At 49.9% G+C, this 18,786-nt stretch overlaps 2 protein-coding genes across 2 annotated transcripts in view; one reads left to right on the top strand and one right to left on the bottom strand.

Annotated features, from left to right (window-relative positions):
- The window catches only part of AATF (apoptosis antagonizing transcription factor), a 35,518-nt gene extending 33,683 nt beyond the window's left edge, over positions 1 to 1,835 (top strand). The window contains exon 12 of the mRNA XM_058817889.1: positions 1,046 to 1,835. Coding sequence (XP_058673872.1) covers positions 1,046 to 1,109 — 64 coding nt within the window. The 3' untranslated portion in view covers positions 1,110 to 1,835. The remainder of the gene's footprint in view (positions 1 to 1,045) is intronic.
- A 2,620-nt stretch (positions 1,836 to 4,455) lies between these two features.
- The window catches only part of ACACA (acetyl-CoA carboxylase alpha), a 96,110-nt gene continuing 81,779 nt past the window's right edge, over positions 4,456 to 18,786 (bottom strand). Inside the window, exons 50-55 of the mRNA XM_058817890.1 lie at positions 16,860 to 17,037; positions 16,124 to 16,236; positions 9,723 to 9,877; positions 9,282 to 9,452; positions 6,552 to 6,688; positions 4,456 to 6,360 (exon numbers count right to left, since the gene is read on the bottom strand). Of these exons, the coding sequence (XP_058673873.1) occupies positions 6,234 to 6,360; positions 6,552 to 6,688; positions 9,282 to 9,452; positions 9,723 to 9,877; positions 16,124 to 16,236; positions 16,860 to 17,037 (881 nt within the window). The 3' untranslated portion in view covers positions 4,456 to 6,233. The remainder of the gene's footprint in view (positions 6,361 to 6,551; positions 6,689 to 9,281; positions 9,453 to 9,722; positions 9,878 to 16,123; positions 16,237 to 16,859; positions 17,038 to 18,786) is intronic.

Raw genomic sequence — 18,786 nt, forward strand, 5'->3', positions numbered from 1 at the left:
GTGAATGGGGAAGGAGAAGGGCCTGGAGAGAGTACAGGGATTTCCTCAGATTTCCCCAGATCCCTTAGGGTGGTTTTGGGGAAGGTTTGAGGCTGTTCCCTGTGGGCAGGACCAGATTCTGTCTGTCCATCCTGCCCTGCTGGCCCTGAGATTCCATTCCTGCCCTTCCTCCTGGGGAGGTTTCTCTGCCATCACTGATAAAAATGGAATTCCTCCTTTGGAAATGACAGAAAACCCTCCCATGGAGGTGTCTGCAAGCAAAACCAGGCCCAGACCCAAATATTGCTGTGATGGAAGGGAAAATCCCATTGTGTGCCCAACACTCCCCTCTGTGTGTGCAGCCACGAGGCTTTAGGAGCTGCAGTAGAGAAAATGCAGCTCTTCCCTGCACCCCAGAAATGCAGACAGAGAAAATGCAGCTCTTCCCTCCATCCCAGAAATGCAGACAGAGAAAATGCAGCTCTTCCCTCCATCCCAGAAATTCCTGCTTTATGAACATCCCTCCTTTCTCCCAGCTCACATTCTCTGCCTCTAAAATTAAAGATAAATAACACCAGCCTACTTTTCTTTTTTAATTTTTTTTAAAGGGAAATTTGCTCCTGTTATCAGAATTGCTGCACATGGGATATTAATTGGAATCTTGTTGCTGGGTCATTTTCATTGTTTTTCAAGTACTGTCCAAGAAAATGTATGAAAACTAAATTACAGCCCCACGTTGGCTGTGTGATTGAATCCTCCTCACGGCCCCAACATCCTATTAAAATATTCAATCTTGTTTTCTTACTTGAAGAGCCTGTCTGTAAAGGGCAAACTTATAGAAACCCTCATTCTCTGGAGATCCAATATCCAGGCACACTGCAATATTTCCATATTTCTGCCCTGCATGGGATTGGGCTCACACCTCTGCCTGTATTTATTAATAAAGATTTTCAAATGCATTTTTAATTACACCATTGCTTTGCTGAAGGAGTGGAGGGTTTGTGGCAGCTTTTTGGTTCCATTTTGACCTTGGAAAGTGACTTTTCCCTCTCCCTTTTTTCCCCAGGACGGAGCTGTACCGGTCTCTGTTTGGAAAAATCACAAAGGGAGAAGAAGCAGAGCAGAATTAGGAGCTGGGATTGAGCTCCTGGTGTCACAAAAAAGAAGAAGCAGAGCAGAATTAGGGGCTGGATTGAGCTGCTGTGTTCTCCTGCCCTCAGCTGCTCCCTCAGGCTGCCCAGCCTCAGAATCTCTGTGGTCAGAACGACCCCAAGATGCCTTAGAAAGTCTCTTTTCCCAGCCTGGCAGTCAAAGGAGGAGTCAGAATTCTTCTGTTCTGGTTTTTAAGGTTGTTTATTTTCTGTTATCTATAAAATTCTTTCCCTGGCTGCTGATGTCTGTCCAGCAGGTCAGACAGAGGCACATTGACTGCCCTCAGAGGCAGTGTTGTCTTTTATACTAAAAACTATGTGTATTTTATTTACAATAATTTTCCAATAACATTATTTACAGTAATTTCCCAATACCTAGCACCTGTGTTAGACAGTGTGTTCCTACCTTAAACCAATCCAAAAGTGCCACCATCACCCCGAACATGGAGGCCAGGAAAAAGGAGCAAGAAGGACAAAGCACACCCAAATTCCTCCATGTTGGGACCCCAAGCCTCCATTCCAAAACCCCCAAAATTCTACTTTTTTAGTAGAATGAATAGTTAGTGACAACTAATTATTATTCTGCTTAAACTCTCCTGACTTGTGCAGAGCTGGTGATTTGCTCCATGGGTCAGAATCAAAGGCAGAGGGGTCCTGGGCAGCCCAGGAGCAGAGCCAGCTCTCTGCATTCTCTGCTTTGTCCCTAAAACCCTTCTGAAGGAGGTTTTTCCCTTCCCTTTCTGGCTGTGATGTTAAAGGGGAACAGAACCACTCTCCCAGTGATAACTTCTCGGTGTTGTTGGAGCAGATAAGAGCGCGAGCCGCGCTGAGCAGAGCTTTGGAATTCACTTATCAGCACTCCAGCAGCCTCTGCCATCCCTGCCCTGCCTCCACCTGGGCTGGGGACACGGGGACAGGCTGGGGGACACGGGGACAGAGGGACAGAGGGGGACAGACGGCCCCGCTGCAGTGCTGACCTTGCTGCAGAGGCAGCACTGATTGGGCAGGAAAAGGGATCCACACAGTGCCTGGTGTGGAGATGCTGCAGGAAAAGGGATTCACACACTGCCTGATGTGGAAATCCTGCAGGAAAAGGGATCCACACAGTGCCTGATGTGGAAATCCTGCAGGAAAAGGGCAGGAAAAGGGATCCACACACTGCCTGGTGTGGAGATGCTGCAGGAAAAGGGATCCACACACTGCCTGATGTGGAAATCCTGCAGGAAAAGGGATCCACACAGTGCCTGATGTGGAGTGCTGCAGGAAAAGGGCAGGAAAAGGGATCCACACACTGCCTGGTGTGGAAATCCTGCAGGAAAAGGGATCCACACACTGCCTGGTGTGGAGATGCTGCAGGAAAAGGGCAGGAAAAGGGATCCACACACTGCCTGGTGTGGAGATGCTGCAGGAAAAGGGATCCACACAGTGCCTGGTGTGGAGATGCTGCAGGAAAAGGGCAGGAAAAGGGATCCACACACTGCCTGGTGTGGAGATGCTGCAGGAAAAAGGATTCATACACTCCTGGTGTGGAAATCCTGCAGGAAAAAGGATCCATACAGTGCCTGGTGTGGAAATCCTGCAGAAAAAAGGATTCACACAGTGCCTGATGTGCAGTGCTGCGGGAAAAAGGATTCACACACTCCTGGTGTGGAAATCCTGCAGGAAAAGGGCAGGAAAAAGGTAGGAAAAGGGATTCCTACACTGCCTGGTGTGGGGGTGCTGCTGGCAAAGGGCAGCCCCGAGGGGCTCTTCTGGCATTGTGGCACACCAGGAGCAGAGGGGACAGTGCCTCCCCAAAAACTCACACAGATTATTTTGGAGCTGCTTCACCCCCAGTGTCCCCAGGTGATGGTGGTGGTGTCCAGCACGGGCACAGCTCCCTGGGCACACAGAAGGGACCAGGGTGATTTCCACCAAGTTTTCCTAAAGCTGCCAATTAACATCAAGTGAGATCTTCCCTTTCTTCCCCCCCCCCCCACAACAGAATATTAATTCTTTATTAATTCATGATCCAGCTGCTAATTAGTACCTCCACAAACGGGCATTGCACCTTGGCAGAGCACTGGAGGTGTTTTGGGGATGGGCTGTGCACGGGGAGGGACAGAGGGTTGTGTTAATCCTCTCCCCCCAACCCCGCCACAGCGAAGAATTTCAACTTTCAGACAAACAACTTCATTTACAAGTGTGTCTCTAATTAGCTGCAGAATTAGTAAAGCAGAGTTTTCCCCCCATAGATCGGCCAGGGCCCCGGGGGAGGCTCTGGAATGGAGAGAATCGCATTTCCAATTATTTTGTTGAATTGCTAATTTAGTTATTGTGCCTGGCGTAATTGTGATGGGTATTGGGTGTGCAATTCAATTTGTTTTAAATATTTGTGGGAAGGCTGATCAGTAATGGAGCTGACCTATTTCATGGCCCAAATTGAGAGAAGAGACTGAAACAAAAACAGCTACAAAGCCCCAGTTTGTCTCAGTTTTTATTTTGATGTCTCTCATCCCTCTTAAGACTGTTGATGCAACAAAAGGTTTACATTAAAAGATGATGGCACTTTGATCTTGGGCTTTGGAGAGCTTACAGCTTTGGTATGTCTTTTCTTGGCATTTTAACACGGAGATATTTTAGGCTAAAGAGTTTTAAACGTGATGCTGGAGTTCATTGGGTTCTGTCCCCTCACCACCCCCCAAATTTTAACTGTTGTGATTCTGGTTTGAGAAATGTGAAAAACCAACTGCTGGAGTTGTGGTGGCTCATGTGGGCACATTTAAATCTCACCTTGCATGGGACACCTCCAAAGGTGTTTGTGCATCAGCTCCCAGGGACATCCTTTATTTAAAGTCCTGCTGGGCCTTTCCTGCTGAGCAGGGCACGAATGAGGCAGGAAAAGGCCTCCAAGATCATCCAGTGCAGCCATCCCTGCCCAAAAACAGCCCTGCAAGAGGGTCCCAGAGTTCTCCCACCTCAGCAGCAGCCACTGGGGTTTGGGGTTTTCTCCCTGCCTGTCCCATTGACTGTGATGTTGAAGATGGGAATGGGGAGAGGCCACCATCGGGCCTGGGGACACCTGGGGATGGGGCAGAGCTGTGGGATGAGCTGGGACTCAGGGCAGGGCACAGCTGGCCTGGGGGGTCCCACAGAGCCCTCTCTGCAGTCCTGGCCTCAGGCAAAGCTCAGCTCCCCAGGCCAGGGGTGACAGATCGCACTCACAGCAGCAGCAGAGCTGTAATTCATTCTTTTTATTAAAAGAAATTGAGGTAAGTGAAATACTTCAGCACCAGCGAGAACCGTTCGTACCCAGGGGGCTCCCCCCACCCGGTGACCCCCCCAAACCCACCTGGGGACATCTCAGGTGCTGCTGCCACAGCCCCAGCAGGCCCAGAGCCCCCAGGGCACTGCCAGACCCCGGTGCCACCCAAGGGATGTTCTGGGGCCAGGCCCGAGCCGGTGCTGTAACACTGCAATGGGGGCTGCTCGTGGGCACAGGGACCCTCCCACACGTCCTGCAAGAGGGACTCTGGTGGCACCACCACGGGGCATCCTGGGGACAGGGAGAGCCCACCAGTCCCGGTCCTGCCTGGCTGACACATTCTCTGTCTGTGTGTCCTGCTGCAGCCCACCCTGGCGTAAGCAAAAGCGTCTTTGGGGCTTGTTCAGGGGGCTCTAGTGGAAAAAAAAAATCTCTTGAATCAAATTAGGGTTCTTAACTATTAAGAAAAAGCAAGTCCTGCGGGTGGCCGAGCTCTGCTGGCCACGGGCAGGGGAGCAGCGGCCCCGGGCTGGCACCTCTGGTCACTGGCAGCACTGGCAGAAGGGCTGCATTGCACTTCAGGAGCAAACAGGGACAGGGGAGAGGCACTGGCAGCATCATTGATCCATTCTCTCCTCAAACAGCCCTTCTGTACCACACTTCTGTCCTGCAGCCCTTCCTGCTGGACTAAGGGGGGGCTGTGAAGTCTGAAATTGTTCCAGGACCATCACTGGTGAGCCCGGAGAGCCCAGCCCTGTGCAGGAGCTGTGTGAGGGCTGGGCTGTGCTTCCCTCCAGCACTGCAGCTTCTCGGAGCTTTTATTACGTAAAAAACATGTACAAAGAGGTTGGGGATCTGGGCTGGCCTGGGGGGACCTGGGCAGCTGCCACCCCTTCCTGCACTCAGCTGCCACCCAGCTCTTCCTGACCATTGCCACCAGATACCAAACCCAACATTTGTCACATTCCAGGTAAGAGTGGCCCCTCCCAGCCATGCCCAGGCAGCTCTGGGGCAGGGCAGGATGATGGAGAAAGCTCTCCTCAGACCCTCAGACTGAGATTTCCTTCTGCACTTCCAGCCCCACTGGGGCATTTGGCTCTGTCCCTTCTCCTGCCTCACCTCAGCTGCCTGGAGCTGCCCACAGGGAGGGATGGGCACTGTTAGCCCTGAAAACATCAGGGGAGAGAGAGCAGAAACGCTGAGCAGCTGCACTTTGGTCTCTTGTGCCCCCTCCCAGAAGGGCCTTTCACAAAATTCACAGCCTGCTCTAAAGGACTTGGGCACAAAGGCAAAGCCACGGGGGTACAGCCCCCAAAATCCTGCCCCCCAAAACCCTTCACAGCCCTGGGGAGCCTCCTGGGGGCACGGCCACAGCAGCTAAAGGCTGGTTTTCCTCTACCTAGGAGACAGGACAGACGTGGGACACACAAATCAAATCACCACTGACAGAGGGTGACACACGAATCGCCGGTGACAGAGGGGAGGGCGCGGGGGGACGTTGGCACTTGTCAGCACGGAGCTGCCGCCGGGCACGGGGAGCAGGGGAGGAGGGCAGGGGTCCCTGCAGGGGCAGGGTGTCCCTGGAAGGACAGGAGGGACAGGGGTGTCCCTGCAGGCCCTGCCGCGCCAAGGCCTCGCGGTTCCGGAGCGCCCAGCCCCGCTCTGAGCAATAAATAAGGTACAGGAGGCCGGCGGGGCTCCGTTCCGCTCGCGTTTGTACGTTTGCCTCGCGTCCCTGCCAAAGGACACGCTCCCTCTGGTCTGGAACAGTCCAGGTGTCCCTGCAGCAGCTCCCGGAGCCTCCCGAGCACACCGAGGGCAGTTCCCACCCCGGGCAGGGCCGGGAGCAGCCCCGGCTCTTACGTGGAGGAGGGAGAGTCCATTGTGGAGAGGATCCGCACCACCTCGGCCCGCTGCGTGGGGGACATGTGCTGGGTCATGTGCACGATGGAATCCATGGCAACCTCGGGGTTGGCCTGCACCAGGCTGTGGAGAGCACAGAGGGGAGAGTGAGGCAGATCCAGAGCTGCCAGCAGCGATTCCAGGGGGATGGAGCGTGGGGCTGGGAGTGGGCACAGCCCTGGGGGCAGCTGGGAGCCCCCTCAGGACCCTGCTGGGCTGGGGAATCCTCAGTGTGTGCCCCACTCCGCTGCCAGCCAGCTCCCCTCCCTGCTCACCTCCTGATCTGCTTGAGCACATAATCCCTGGAGATGTATTTGATGTTCTCCTCCACCACCGAGCGAACGCCCTCCTCCTCCGTCAGCTGCTTCTCCAGCCACTCCACCAGGTCCTTGTTGCTGTCCCACAGGTAGGCCTGTCAAAATGCCACAGCTCAGCCTGCACCCAGCCCTGCCACTGCCCAGATTCACCCCACAAACACACCTAACAATCAGCACAAGGTCAAGGATTATCCATTTCTTTTGCATCCTGCCATAAATGTGACGGAAGGGGACCAAGGAGGTACTTGGTCAGTGCTGCAGGGAACGAGCTGCAGCTGTCCCAGATAAATCCCAGTCTCCCTGGTTATCAGCTCCCCAAATTCTGGTGGAACATGGCTGACCTGACATGCAGCTGCTCTGGGGATTGTCCCAGTGCTAAATCATCGGCAGGTTGGAGTGCCTGGACCCTCAGCCACGACCCCCTTTGTGCCTTTCACAAGATCATTTCACCTGATATTTGCTAGATAGTTGGCTGTGTAATAACTCAGGAGAGTGTAAGCCCCTAACAGCCTTCTCTCCTCTCCTCTCATTTTCTTTACAAATCATTTAAGAATCGTTTTGTTAATGGTTTCCGGAAAAGCAAGTACTGCCATTAGCACTCATTCATATTTATGTCATTTTATTTGGGTAATTAAACACAAAGCTCCTCATTTAAAGGTGCACTATCCTTCTCTGTTATCACTAACCAAGTCAAAGGCAGAATGACAATGAGCTGGGGGTGGTGACACCGTGGTGGCACCTCTGGGACACAGAGCCAGGAGTCACAGAGTCATTGGGGCTGGAAAAACCTTCAGGGTCATTGAGTCCAACCATTCCCCACACTGCCCAGGCCACCACTGACCGTGTCCCCAAGCGCCACATCCACAGGGATTTCAAATCCCTCCTCCAGGGATGGGGACTCAGCACTGCCCTGGGCAGCTGTGCCAGGGCTGGGCAGCTCTTCCCAGGGAGGAATTTCCTTTTCCATGCAGCAATTTCCTTTCCAAGGAGGAATTTTCCCAATATCCCACCCAGACCTCCCCTGGCCCAGCCTGGGGCTGCTCCCTCTCCCCTGTCCCTGTTCCCCGGCTGTCCCCTCCTGTCAGGAGCTGTGCACAGGGGACACCTCCCACTGTCCCAGCCCTGTCCAGCCTGTCCTGGGCACTGCCAGGGATGCAGGGGCAGCCCCAGCAGCTCTGGGCACCTGTGCCAGGGCCTGCCCACCCTCCCAGGGAGGAATTTTGGTGTCAGAGCCCATCCCAGCCCCTGACACACTTCAGAAACCCCAGGATTATTTCATTTCCTTTCACTTGATGTCTCTGATTGTCTCAGCCCGGTGATGTCACTTCAAGATTTTGCTTATTTCATTGTTTTTCTCCTTATTAAGGTTTGGAACTCGGAGTTTTGCTCCCTGCCCGTGCCCCTGGCAGGCAGCAAACAGTCCCTGCATACAAAGGCAGCTTCCAGGGAAGGGGGGAAAGCCCAGCCCGGGAAGCTGCAGCACAGCCCCAGACCTGTGGAAAGCTCCATTTACCCAAGAATCCCAAAGCTTTTCGTTTAGGAGAATATTTAATACTCTTATTAATCATTTTTAATCCGTTTGCTTTTAATTAAGAAACAGCATGATGCTTCCCTATCAACATATGCCAGGGAGCAGATTAATTGTGGCTTAAGATAACTCTCCTTGATTGGTGTAATGTATTAGCTAACGAGCTGCCTGCTTTTGGAGAGCTCAGGCTCTACCTTGGAAAGGCTGCTGCCCTCCAGAGAACATCCCCCCTTCCCTGGAACCCCTGCCTGTTGGGGACTTCAAAAGCAGAGTGGAAAAAAATAGAATTAAAATATAAAATGCTGAAATTTAAAATATAAAGTAAAATAAATAAAATAAAGTAAAATAAATCAAGTAACAAAGTAAAATAAAGTAACATAAAGTAAAATAAAATGAAACAAAGAAATGAAATAAAATGAAATAAAGTAATATAGAAACAAAGGAGAATTAAATAAATACATAAAACTAAGCAATATAAAAAATTAGATTAAATAAAACAGAATAGAATAAAATAGAAAAAATAGAGAAATAAAGTAGAATAATATAGAAAAAGTATAAAAAAATAGAATAAAATAGAATAAAATAGAAAAAATATAAGAATATAATAACACAGAATAAAATAGAATAATAGAATAAAATAGAATAAAATAAAATAGAATGAAATAGAATAGAATGAAATACAGAAATATAGAAAAAGTATAATAAAATAAAGTGGAATAAAATAGAAAAAATATAAGAATAGAATAAAATAGAATAAAATAGAATAAAATATAGAACAGTAGAATAGAATAAAATAGAATAGAATAAAATATAGAAGAGAATAGAATAGAATAAAATAGAATAGAATAGAATATAGAATAGAATAAAATATAGAATAGAATGAAATTAGAATGGAATGAAATTGGAATGGAATGGAATGGAATGGAATAGAATAGAATAGAATAGAATAGAATGAAAAAATAAAATAAAATAATAAATAAAAAAATCCCAATAAAATTTAATAAAATAAAGTAAAATAAAATAAAATAAAATAAAATAAAAATATAATAAATAAATAAACAAAATAAAATAAAATAAAATAAAATAGACGCCGGCAGGGCGTCAGGGTGGGCAATGCCCCCAGCCCTGGCAGGACAGGTGGTGCCCCAGCCCACACCGACCTTCACCGTGCCCTCCACCTCGACGAACCAGCGGCGCAGCATGGCCTGGATCTGCCCGTCCGTCAGCTCGGGGTTGGCCTCGTGGATCTTGCTCTTCACGGCCTCCTCCAGCAGCAGCCGCCGCAGCCGCCAGTAGAAAAACGTGCGCGAGGTTTTCCAGTCCAGGACGTCCTGCCCGCGGCACGGGGACAGCGGTCAGGGACGGCAGGAACAGAGCAGCAGCAGACGCAGCTCATTCCCAAATTAAAGCCCAGGCTGGCGCTCGATGGAGACTCCCCTGGGGATCCCCCCCGTCCCATCTGGGATACCAGGTGCTCCGCAGGGCCACGGAGGGTCTGCTCCATCCCCGTCCCCAAGGAAGCCGCGGGGCACCAGGGGCTGTCCGTGGTGATGGAGGCTCTGGCTCCAGCCCTGTCCCCAGGGAAGCCGCGGGACACTCACGGTTATGGCTCCTTTCTCCTGCATCCTGCCGGGGGTGTCGTGCAGGTCAGCGAACTGCATGGCCACCTGCTGGTAGATGGGCACCAGGAACTCCTCCCTCTCCTTCAGCTTGGCCTCCAGCTCCTTCCTGTCAGCCGGGCTCAGCTCGGGGGTGCCTGAAAACACACACACATCAGACCCTGGGATAGCTCAGGGTACCCAAAATCACACACAGATCAGAATCCAGGGATACCTGAAATCACACACAGATCAGACCCTGGGGAAGCTCAGGGTACCCAAAACCACACACAGCTCAGACCCTGGGGAAGCTCAAACCACACACAGCTCAGACCCTGAGGATGCTCAGGGCTGCAGCTCCAGAGCTTGGGAAAGCCAAAGGCCAAGCCCCGGAGCATCAGCTCCCAGCAGTGCCCAGCAAATCCCTGCTCCAGCCCAGATCCTGTGCCACAGAGACTCAGGCGAGGGCTCTGAGGGTGTTTTCACCATGGAAACTCTGCTCCATTTAAATGCCAACCATCTAAGCCATCAATTAAGTGACATTTACAGGGCTTACTCCTAAAAGAGAATAATGTCCCAACACTGCTGCTCATTTAGCAGGAAACATAGAGCATGGCACACCACCTCCACCACTGCAAGCTCTCCTTTAGGAGAACTCTCAGGGGCTCTGCAATCACAGCAGGAACCAGAGCACCCCCAAGCCCACAAACCCAGCTCAACAGAAGCAGAAGCTCTACAGAAACCCCGGGAGGGACCAGCCTCACCCAGTGCACAATCCAAGGCTGGAACTCACTGCCACTGGGCCCAAAGGGGCTCACAGAGGGTGATCAGACAAATCCATGCAAGGAGATTCCAGCACAGGCTCCTGAGCATGAGTTCAGATATTAACCTGTGCTCAGGAAGCCTCTAAACCACAGCTGGGAGCTGGGACAGCATCCTGGGGGCTCCATCCCAGATTGCTGCTGCTCCTTCCACGCCTCATTCCCACAGGCACGATAATCCAAGGCTGCTGGACCAAAGGGAGGAGCTGCCCAGGGGCCTGAGCACCCCAGGGCCTGCTCAAAAACCCTTATATGTATGATTTCAGTGCCTGCTCACACACCCATATATGTATGATTTCAGTGCCTGCTCACACACCTATATATGTATGATTTCAGTGCCTGCTCACACACCCATATATGTATGATTTCAGTGCCTGCTCACACACCTATATATGTATGATTTCAGTGCCTGCTCAAAACCCCTTATATATATGATTTCAGTGCCTGCTCACACACCCATATATGTATGATTTCAGTGCCTGCTCACACACCCCATACATCTATGATTTCAGTACCTGCTCACACACTCCATATTTGTATTTTTCCAAGGCACAAGCCCTCCAGACAGAGATCCTTGCCAAGGAAGGAATGTTTTCCCTGTACCTACCAATACAAATGTTACCTAACCCTTCAGATGCCAGTAAGAAGGTTTTAATTAAGAGAAGCTCCCCTTGTAACCTTCGGAATAAAAAATTATCTGTATTTATGCAGGCTGAAGGCCCAGGCTCCCTGGTTTCAATGGCAGCACAGGCACTCAGGGCAGCCCTGCTGGTGAATTCCAGCCCCTGCCACCGAGTCCACCCAGGCAGGCCCAGTAATGATTTAGGTGAGATTAACAAATATGTCAATGTCTATTTTCTGCTTAATTTAAAAGCAGCGTCTATAAAGATTTTTGACTTCTGAACCCTGTTCTCCTGGAAGAAAGAAGGTAACAATGAGGAGGGGGGATAAAGAGTGATTATCCCATCATCGATCGTTTGTCAGGAGCATTTCTTATTCACTGCACCATTGTAAAAAGCTAAGCTCTCGATCAATCCCGTAAGCCCCCTGTACAATTAAATATCTTGGAATGGTTTTCTTTCTTTCCTAGTCAGATCTCGAGGCCTCAGGGTTTTTCAGAAAGCCTGGTATTTATTTATTTATTTATTTCTTAAGGTGAAAAAAAAATAATAATAAAAGGGAAAAAAAGAAGTCTCCTTCCACAAATCTTATCCTGGCAAGGAGAGGGGAGTTAAAATATGGGATTCCTTTGCTCTAGAGGTACTCGACAGTTAATGAAACTGTTAAAGTTTAAATCATAGGAACATTATAGACCTCTAGGTATGGATTGGCTGCTAATCAATAGGGAAACAAAAGGAGCAGTGCTCCAGACAGCCCCATTCCATGGGGACAGAGCTGGCACACAGGTGGGGCAGCACCAGGGACAGGAGCGACCCTCCTGGTGTGGCAGGGAGCACAGGGCAGGCTCTGCAGGGCCAGGGAATGGCACCTTTCCCATGGAATGCAGCTTCCCCTGGCTCTGGATGGGGCTGGGAATCATCTCAGCTCTGCTGCAACACCCCCAGAGCCCCCCAGGGCAGGGAGCACCCAGCACCTCCTGGTACCACAAGCTTTGCTCTGCTCTCTTTTAATCAGCACCAGAGCTGCCTTAGCCAGGCTGGGGAAGCAGCAGCCTGGGGTCCCACCTCTCTCCACACCTGCAGCAGCAGCCTCACACCTGAACCTCACCTCCTCTGCTTCTGCCTTCAGCAAAACAGTGCCAGACACAAATTTATTCTCTCCTGTGAGGCTGGGAGGCACAGGGTGCCCAGAGCAGCTGGGGCTGTCCTGGATCCCTGGCAGTGCCCAAGCCAGGCTGGATGGAGCTTGGAGCACCTGGGATAATGGAAGGTGTCCCTGATGGGCTTTAGGGCTCCTTCCAATCCCAGCCACCCTGGGACTCCGGGAAATTCAGCAAAAATGCCAAAGGTGTCCAGGCTGCCCAGAAACTCCCCCAGCCCAGAGGGGAGAGGGAAGGTCACAGGGAGCCACTCACGTGCCCTGAGAGACAGGCGTTTTTGGATTGTCTCTTGTTTCTTTAAATGAGACAGGCTGTAATTGCTTCACTAAATATTCAGCAGGATTTATGTCAGAAAGGTGCAGCATGAACAGCCAGTGAAGGTCACACCAGCCCGTGGCACAGGCTGCAAATAGCCCTGCACAGATCCCGGTGGTTCCCACCCTGCCCTTCCCTCCCTTTGCTCCTCAGGTCCCATTTCCCAGCACCTCAAGTGTGGCAGGGACACAATTCCAATAAAATTCCAACCCCAGCCCCTCTGGGAGGATATCCCAGTGCCAAGGAGGAGCTGAGAGAAAGCAGGGCTTGCTCTGGGAGCCTGTGAGTGTGAATTAACACCAATTTAAATGCAGCAGCACCTGAAACCAGCATCACCCACAAACCAAGTTACAACCTGTGTTTATCCAGCACCCCATGACAGGTGGGATCAGAGGAGCAGTGTTCCTCCCAGGTTTTCCTGAAAAACTGGCAGTGAGGGTCAGTTCTGGTCCTGCACCCCAAAATGTTCATTTCCAGAGAGGAACTGCTGTGCTGAAGTGGAGCTGAGTGCTGAATATTTGAGTGTTCACTCATTATTTGGAAATGTAAAGGCAGTTTGGATACTCAAGTAAGGTGTGAACCAAGCCCCAGCAGCACAGACTGACTGCCCTAGGAAATGAAATAAATGAAATAAATGAAACCAGAGGTGCATTCAGCACACAGAACACCTCACAGGACCAGCAAGGACATTCCCACTGGCACAATGTGCATCAGGTGATGGCTGGATGCTGCCTTTTCCCTACAAGAAACATGGAAATGCGATAGCCAGCCTTGCTGTAACTGGAGCCATTCTGCCATTCCTCTCACCCACATTCCACCCCATTTTTGCACCCATTTCCCTGCACCTCTGACACAGAATCTGTGCAATGAGGCTCATTTTCATGATGTGTTTTAGTCTAATAGTAATAAAACAATAAAATTGAGTCTCTGTATTTTAAACTGTGGCCCAAGGCTTGCAGGCTGCCCCGCTGCCACATTTCTGGGTGATCCCCGCACACCTGTGGGATGTCCCTGCCCACGTGGGGCCGTGCCCTGGGCCAGGGCCACCCTGTCTCCCCTCGCTGGAGCAGCCCAACCCTGAGTGACACTTTAATAAACCGCGGGGCTAATCAACATTTCAGCAACGCTGCTGCAGAATTGATAATGAACAGATTTGTGTCAAATGATTCAGTGTCTCCCCAAGCACCGCGTCCAGCCCCGGCGCGGGCCGGGGGAGAGCAGCTCCCGGTGCTGCTCCCCAGAGCTGCGGGCAGGATGACAGCCACTCAGGGGTTAAAGAGAGGCAGTGAACCCCCAGCTAATGAGTAAGAATTCAGCAGGCAGTGTAAGATAAATGGAGCTTTCTCTGCTTCTGCTGGAGTCAGCATGAACCGCGGCCCTGCGGCTTGTTTGTGGCAAATGGAGTGCGCGAAATATCAAAGGGCAGTGATCCAGAAGAAGACCGACTTTGACAAATTTTAAATTGGCCAGAAAGAAAACCGGCAAAAAAAAAAAAAAAAAAAAAAAAAAAAAAGGAAAAAAAAAAGGGAAAAAAATTATGCAATTCAGTGTGTCCTGCAATCCTGGCTCTGCTGCTCTGGTATGGAATTAGTGGCAAAACAACAGCGATGATCAGGCGGTGCTGGCAGCAATTACATCCATCTCAGGGAGATGCTTATCAGTGACTGAAGCTTTTAGAGCTCTCCCTGTGTACAGTTGTAAGTGACTCGCTCTTGTGTTGCAGTCATTTTAATTAAAGTGTATGGAGTTTGCTGGGAGTAATTACCCTGTAGAGGAACAGGGGAAAAACCCTGATCAGGCTCCCACCTCACATGGAGCTGGGTCTGTGGGGCTGTTGGCAGAAACTCTCCCATCTTTGCCCTTGTGGGTTTTTTCAGTGTCCCAGAGGATTCAGGGGTGTCCTGCAGCCACAGAGGGGAGTGAAGGTGATGCTCTGTTCCCTCTCCCTGCAGTCCTGATCTGGGTCCCCATGGTTTGGGGTGGTCGCTGTCCCTTTGCTCCTAAAGGGACACTCAAATCTGACAGAGGCCAAAAGTGAGGTTTGCTGAAAATAACCTCCTTTTTGCAGCTGCAGACTTTTAAACTGGGATTTAAGTCATGGAATAACAGAATGGTTTGAGTTGAAAAGGACTTTAAAGATCATTTAACTGGACACCTTCCACCATCCCAGGGCACCCCTCACCCTTCACCCGTTACTATTTCTCGAGGCATATCAGGAGGGTTGTTTTGTATATAAATTGTTGCCCTGCCATAAATTTAAAAAAAAAACCAAATAATAAAATGTAACTGCAGCAATAGCCAGGATTTATCAGTCATTTGCAGAACACTTTTCCTCCTGAAGGATCCCAAAAGGCTTTATAAATTCAAGCCATACCCACATGGCACGCTTCTCCCTCCACTGAAATGTACTCAATTTTGGAGGTAAAAGGAGGCTCTGTAAGATTATACTCTTATAGTAAGAGCCAGTAAAGGACTATTTAAAAAGCCTATTCCCCCAAGAGAGAACATATCTGATATTAAGTATATTTTGCTGAACACTCTGTATTTTGGGATGTTGAGTGTACAGCAGGCACTGGGATCACTCGGAGTGGTAATAACACAACCCAGCACTGAGCCCTGCTCACAGAGACATGGACAACATTCCTCATTCCCTTGGAACTGAAGAGCACACAGATATCATTACTGCAAACTACCCCAGACACTCAGCGACAGTCCAGCAGCCCAAGTGTCTCTGATCAAACCCTTCCTTATGTGAAACAATGCTCACTGAAGGCTTGGCCCACAAACCTTTAGTGAGCTGAGCAATTGCTGAGCTGGAAATTAGACCCAAGCATCTGCAGTGAGGGGCTCTTGTGAGACCCAGTCAATAAAATATAATAAAAAAGAGAAATCAACTCAAAACCCCACAATACTCCACACCCTAGGTATGCTGAGCGTGCATGAGCGCCATCTCACAGGTACACACCTGTCACAGACATTTTTTATGAAAAATCGTTTCTTTAGGATTTGTCCTCCTGAGAAGCTGAGAGGCTTCAGGAACAAAATGTAAACAATGGTTATCTGCTGCTGTGGAATGCAACAGGTGGATCTTTGATTGGCCCATGTTGGTTGTTTCTAATTAATGGCAAATCACAGTCAGCTGGCTCGGACAGAGAGTCCAAGACAGAGCCTTTGTTACCGTTCTTTGCTATTCTATTCTTAGCTAGCCTTCTGATCAAATCCTTTCTTCTATTCTTTTAGTATAGTTTCAATGTAATATATATCATAAAATAATAAATCAAGCCTTCTGAAACATGGAGTCAGATCCTCATCTCTTCCCTCATCCTCAGACCCCTGTGAACACGGTCACACACACATGCCGTGGTCTCACTGGTTTTCTTCCCAAGTCAGACAAATAAAACTGTCAGTAAATACACCTGTCAGTAAATAAAAGTGAAAAGCAGTGCTGAGCTGCCCCCCGAGGGGTGCCCAGGGGCTGTGCCACGTACCCAGGCGCTCGGCCAGGCGCATGTACACGGGGTCCACCCTGCGCATGGTCTTCACCAGGTCCTTCCTGCGGAACCGGATCTCCACCGTGCCCTCGGGCTCCAGGATCCCTCCCCTGCAGGAGAAAACACAAAAGCACTTCTTGTACCTGACCTTGTGTCATCCGACACTAAACTGAATGGTTCAACACCTGCCGGAAAGGACGGGGAGGGAGACAGGACAAAGGGAGAATTGTCACTGTCGTATTTTCTGAAAAATCCCTTTGCCAGGATTTCCTCTCCTAGGAAGCTGAGAAGCTTCAGAGAAAAATGAAAACAATATTATCTCATTTGCTTCTCCTGTATTTTGCTACTTTAGAGACTGTTTATCCACCATGTGAATTGGTCTTATTTAATGACCAATCACAGTCAGGCTGTGTCAGAACACTGGAGAGAGTCCCAGCTTTTTCAGTAGTATCTTGTTATGCCTTCTGTAAATATCTGTGATATCTGTATAGTTTAGTATAACATTCTTTAATATAACATAATACATAAAAACAATAAATTAGCCTTCTAAAAACACGGAGTCAGATGTTCAATTCCTCCCCCATCCGGGAGACTGGAGGAATCTTTAGCTCCATTTTCTCCAAGCCAAAAACGCAGATGACATCCCACATGTCCAACCCCATGGAAAGCACCCGTCCCAGGCCACGAGGAGCAGCCAGGCAGCCCCAGCAGCGTCCCAGGCAGAGGTGTGTACCTGCTGTCCCTGTCAGCATACATCTCCATGTGCCTGGGGTTGATGGTGGGGTCGATGACCACCCAGGAGCCGCCGCGCAGCTCGCCCTGCGGCGGGATGTACACCAGCACCGGCTGCCGGTACTCGCGCAGGCCGTCCACGATGTACGCCCCAAACTTCAGCACCTGGTCATACATGTCTGGGGAGGGACACACAGATGGTCAGCATGGCTGGGGAGGGACACACGGACAGTCAGACATGGCTGGGATGGACACACAGACCGTCAGGATGGAAGGGATGGACATAAAGATGGTCAGGAATGGCTGGAGATGGACACAGACATGGTCAGACATGGCTGGGGATGGACACAGACATGGTCAGACGTGGCTGGGAATGGACACAGACATGGTCAGGAATGGCTGGGGATGGACACAGACATGGTCAGACGTGGCTGGGGATGGACACAGACATGGTCAGGAATGGCTGGGGATGGACACAGACATGGATGGGGATGGACACAGACATGGTCAAACATGGCTGGGGATGGACACAGACATGGTCAGACATGGCTCGGGATGGACACAGACATGGTCAGGAATGGCTGGGGATGGACACAGACATGGTCAGGAATGGATGGGGATGGACACAGACATGGTCAAACATGGCTGGGGATGGACACAGACATGGTCAAACATGGCTGGGGATGGACACAGACATGGTCAGGAATGGCTGGGGATGGACACAGACATGGTCAGGAATGGATGGGGATGGACACAGACATGGTCAAACATGGCTGGGGATGGACACAGACATGGTCAGACATGGCTCGGGATGGACACAGACATGGTCAGGATGGATGGACAGGATATAGAGATGGTCAGGAATGGATGGGATGGACATAGAGATGGTCAGAATGGATGGGGATGGACACAGGCACAGCTGGGGATGGACACAGAGATGGTCAAGCATTGCTGGGACAGGGACAAACAGCCTGGAGTCACTGCTCCAGTGACTGGAGGTGCCCTGGGGATGATCCATCCGTGCCTTCCCAGCCCACAAACATTCCCACAGTTTGGGGAATCAGCCTGGCTACGTCTGCACTGCCCAATTTCAGACTCACTACCCCAGACCTCTCCCACAACTCGTGTAATGTGAATAAAATGCACCTAAGGGCAGCAGAGCTCTTCCAGATCTTCATAAAAATGTGTGTGGAGAGGGATGGGGAGCAGCACTCTGCTCTTCCTCCATTAAAATTTGTTTAAGGCACTTTGCTCAAAATTAATAAGAACAACTCCACTGTGTAAAGACAGTACATTGAAAATATCAGCCCCAAAGGTGATTTAAATAAAAGAGAAAAAGGGAAGGCAGAAGAATTTCTGAGATGATATAGTTTCTAATGGATACAGTTTGTAATGGAAACGGGCACTCTTGAATATATATATTTTGTTACATATAATTATATCTACAAGTATTAAATCAAAATACAAGAAATGAAAAATAGTTATTAGGCTCATCTAACCCACCTCTTTGTTCACACAGGACTGTTTCTCCCACAGTGCTTTTGAAAGCTCCCATTTAGAAACCCCAAACAATAAATCTGCTTCTTTAGGGGCATTTCCACAGCCCAACAGATGAGATTTCCCTCAGAACTCAGCCAAACTTCCCCTCCCTCCCCATTAATTTCATGTCACTACCCCTTGTACCACCTGCACAGTGTCTGCTCTCCTTCAGGCTCACCACAAACAGCAGCAGGATTTTCAGTGGGCTTTGTCCTCCTGCAGGAATCCACCTCTCAACCCTTCCAACCTCCTCCATAATTTGGTTTTTGCTTGGACCCTCCCAGTTTGCCTCATTAAAATACCAGTGCAGAGAAAACAAAAGATCTGCATTTATGTACTCACACCTGCTGCAACAGGAACAGTCTGGGAACACTGAGACATTTCTATTC

Source organism: Ammospiza caudacuta, chromosome 20 (assembly GCF_027887145.1).
Source record: "Ammospiza caudacuta isolate bAmmCau1 chromosome 20, bAmmCau1.pri, whole genome shotgun sequence".
NCBI lineage: Eukaryota > Metazoa > Chordata > Aves > Passeriformes > Passerellidae > Ammospiza > Ammospiza caudacuta.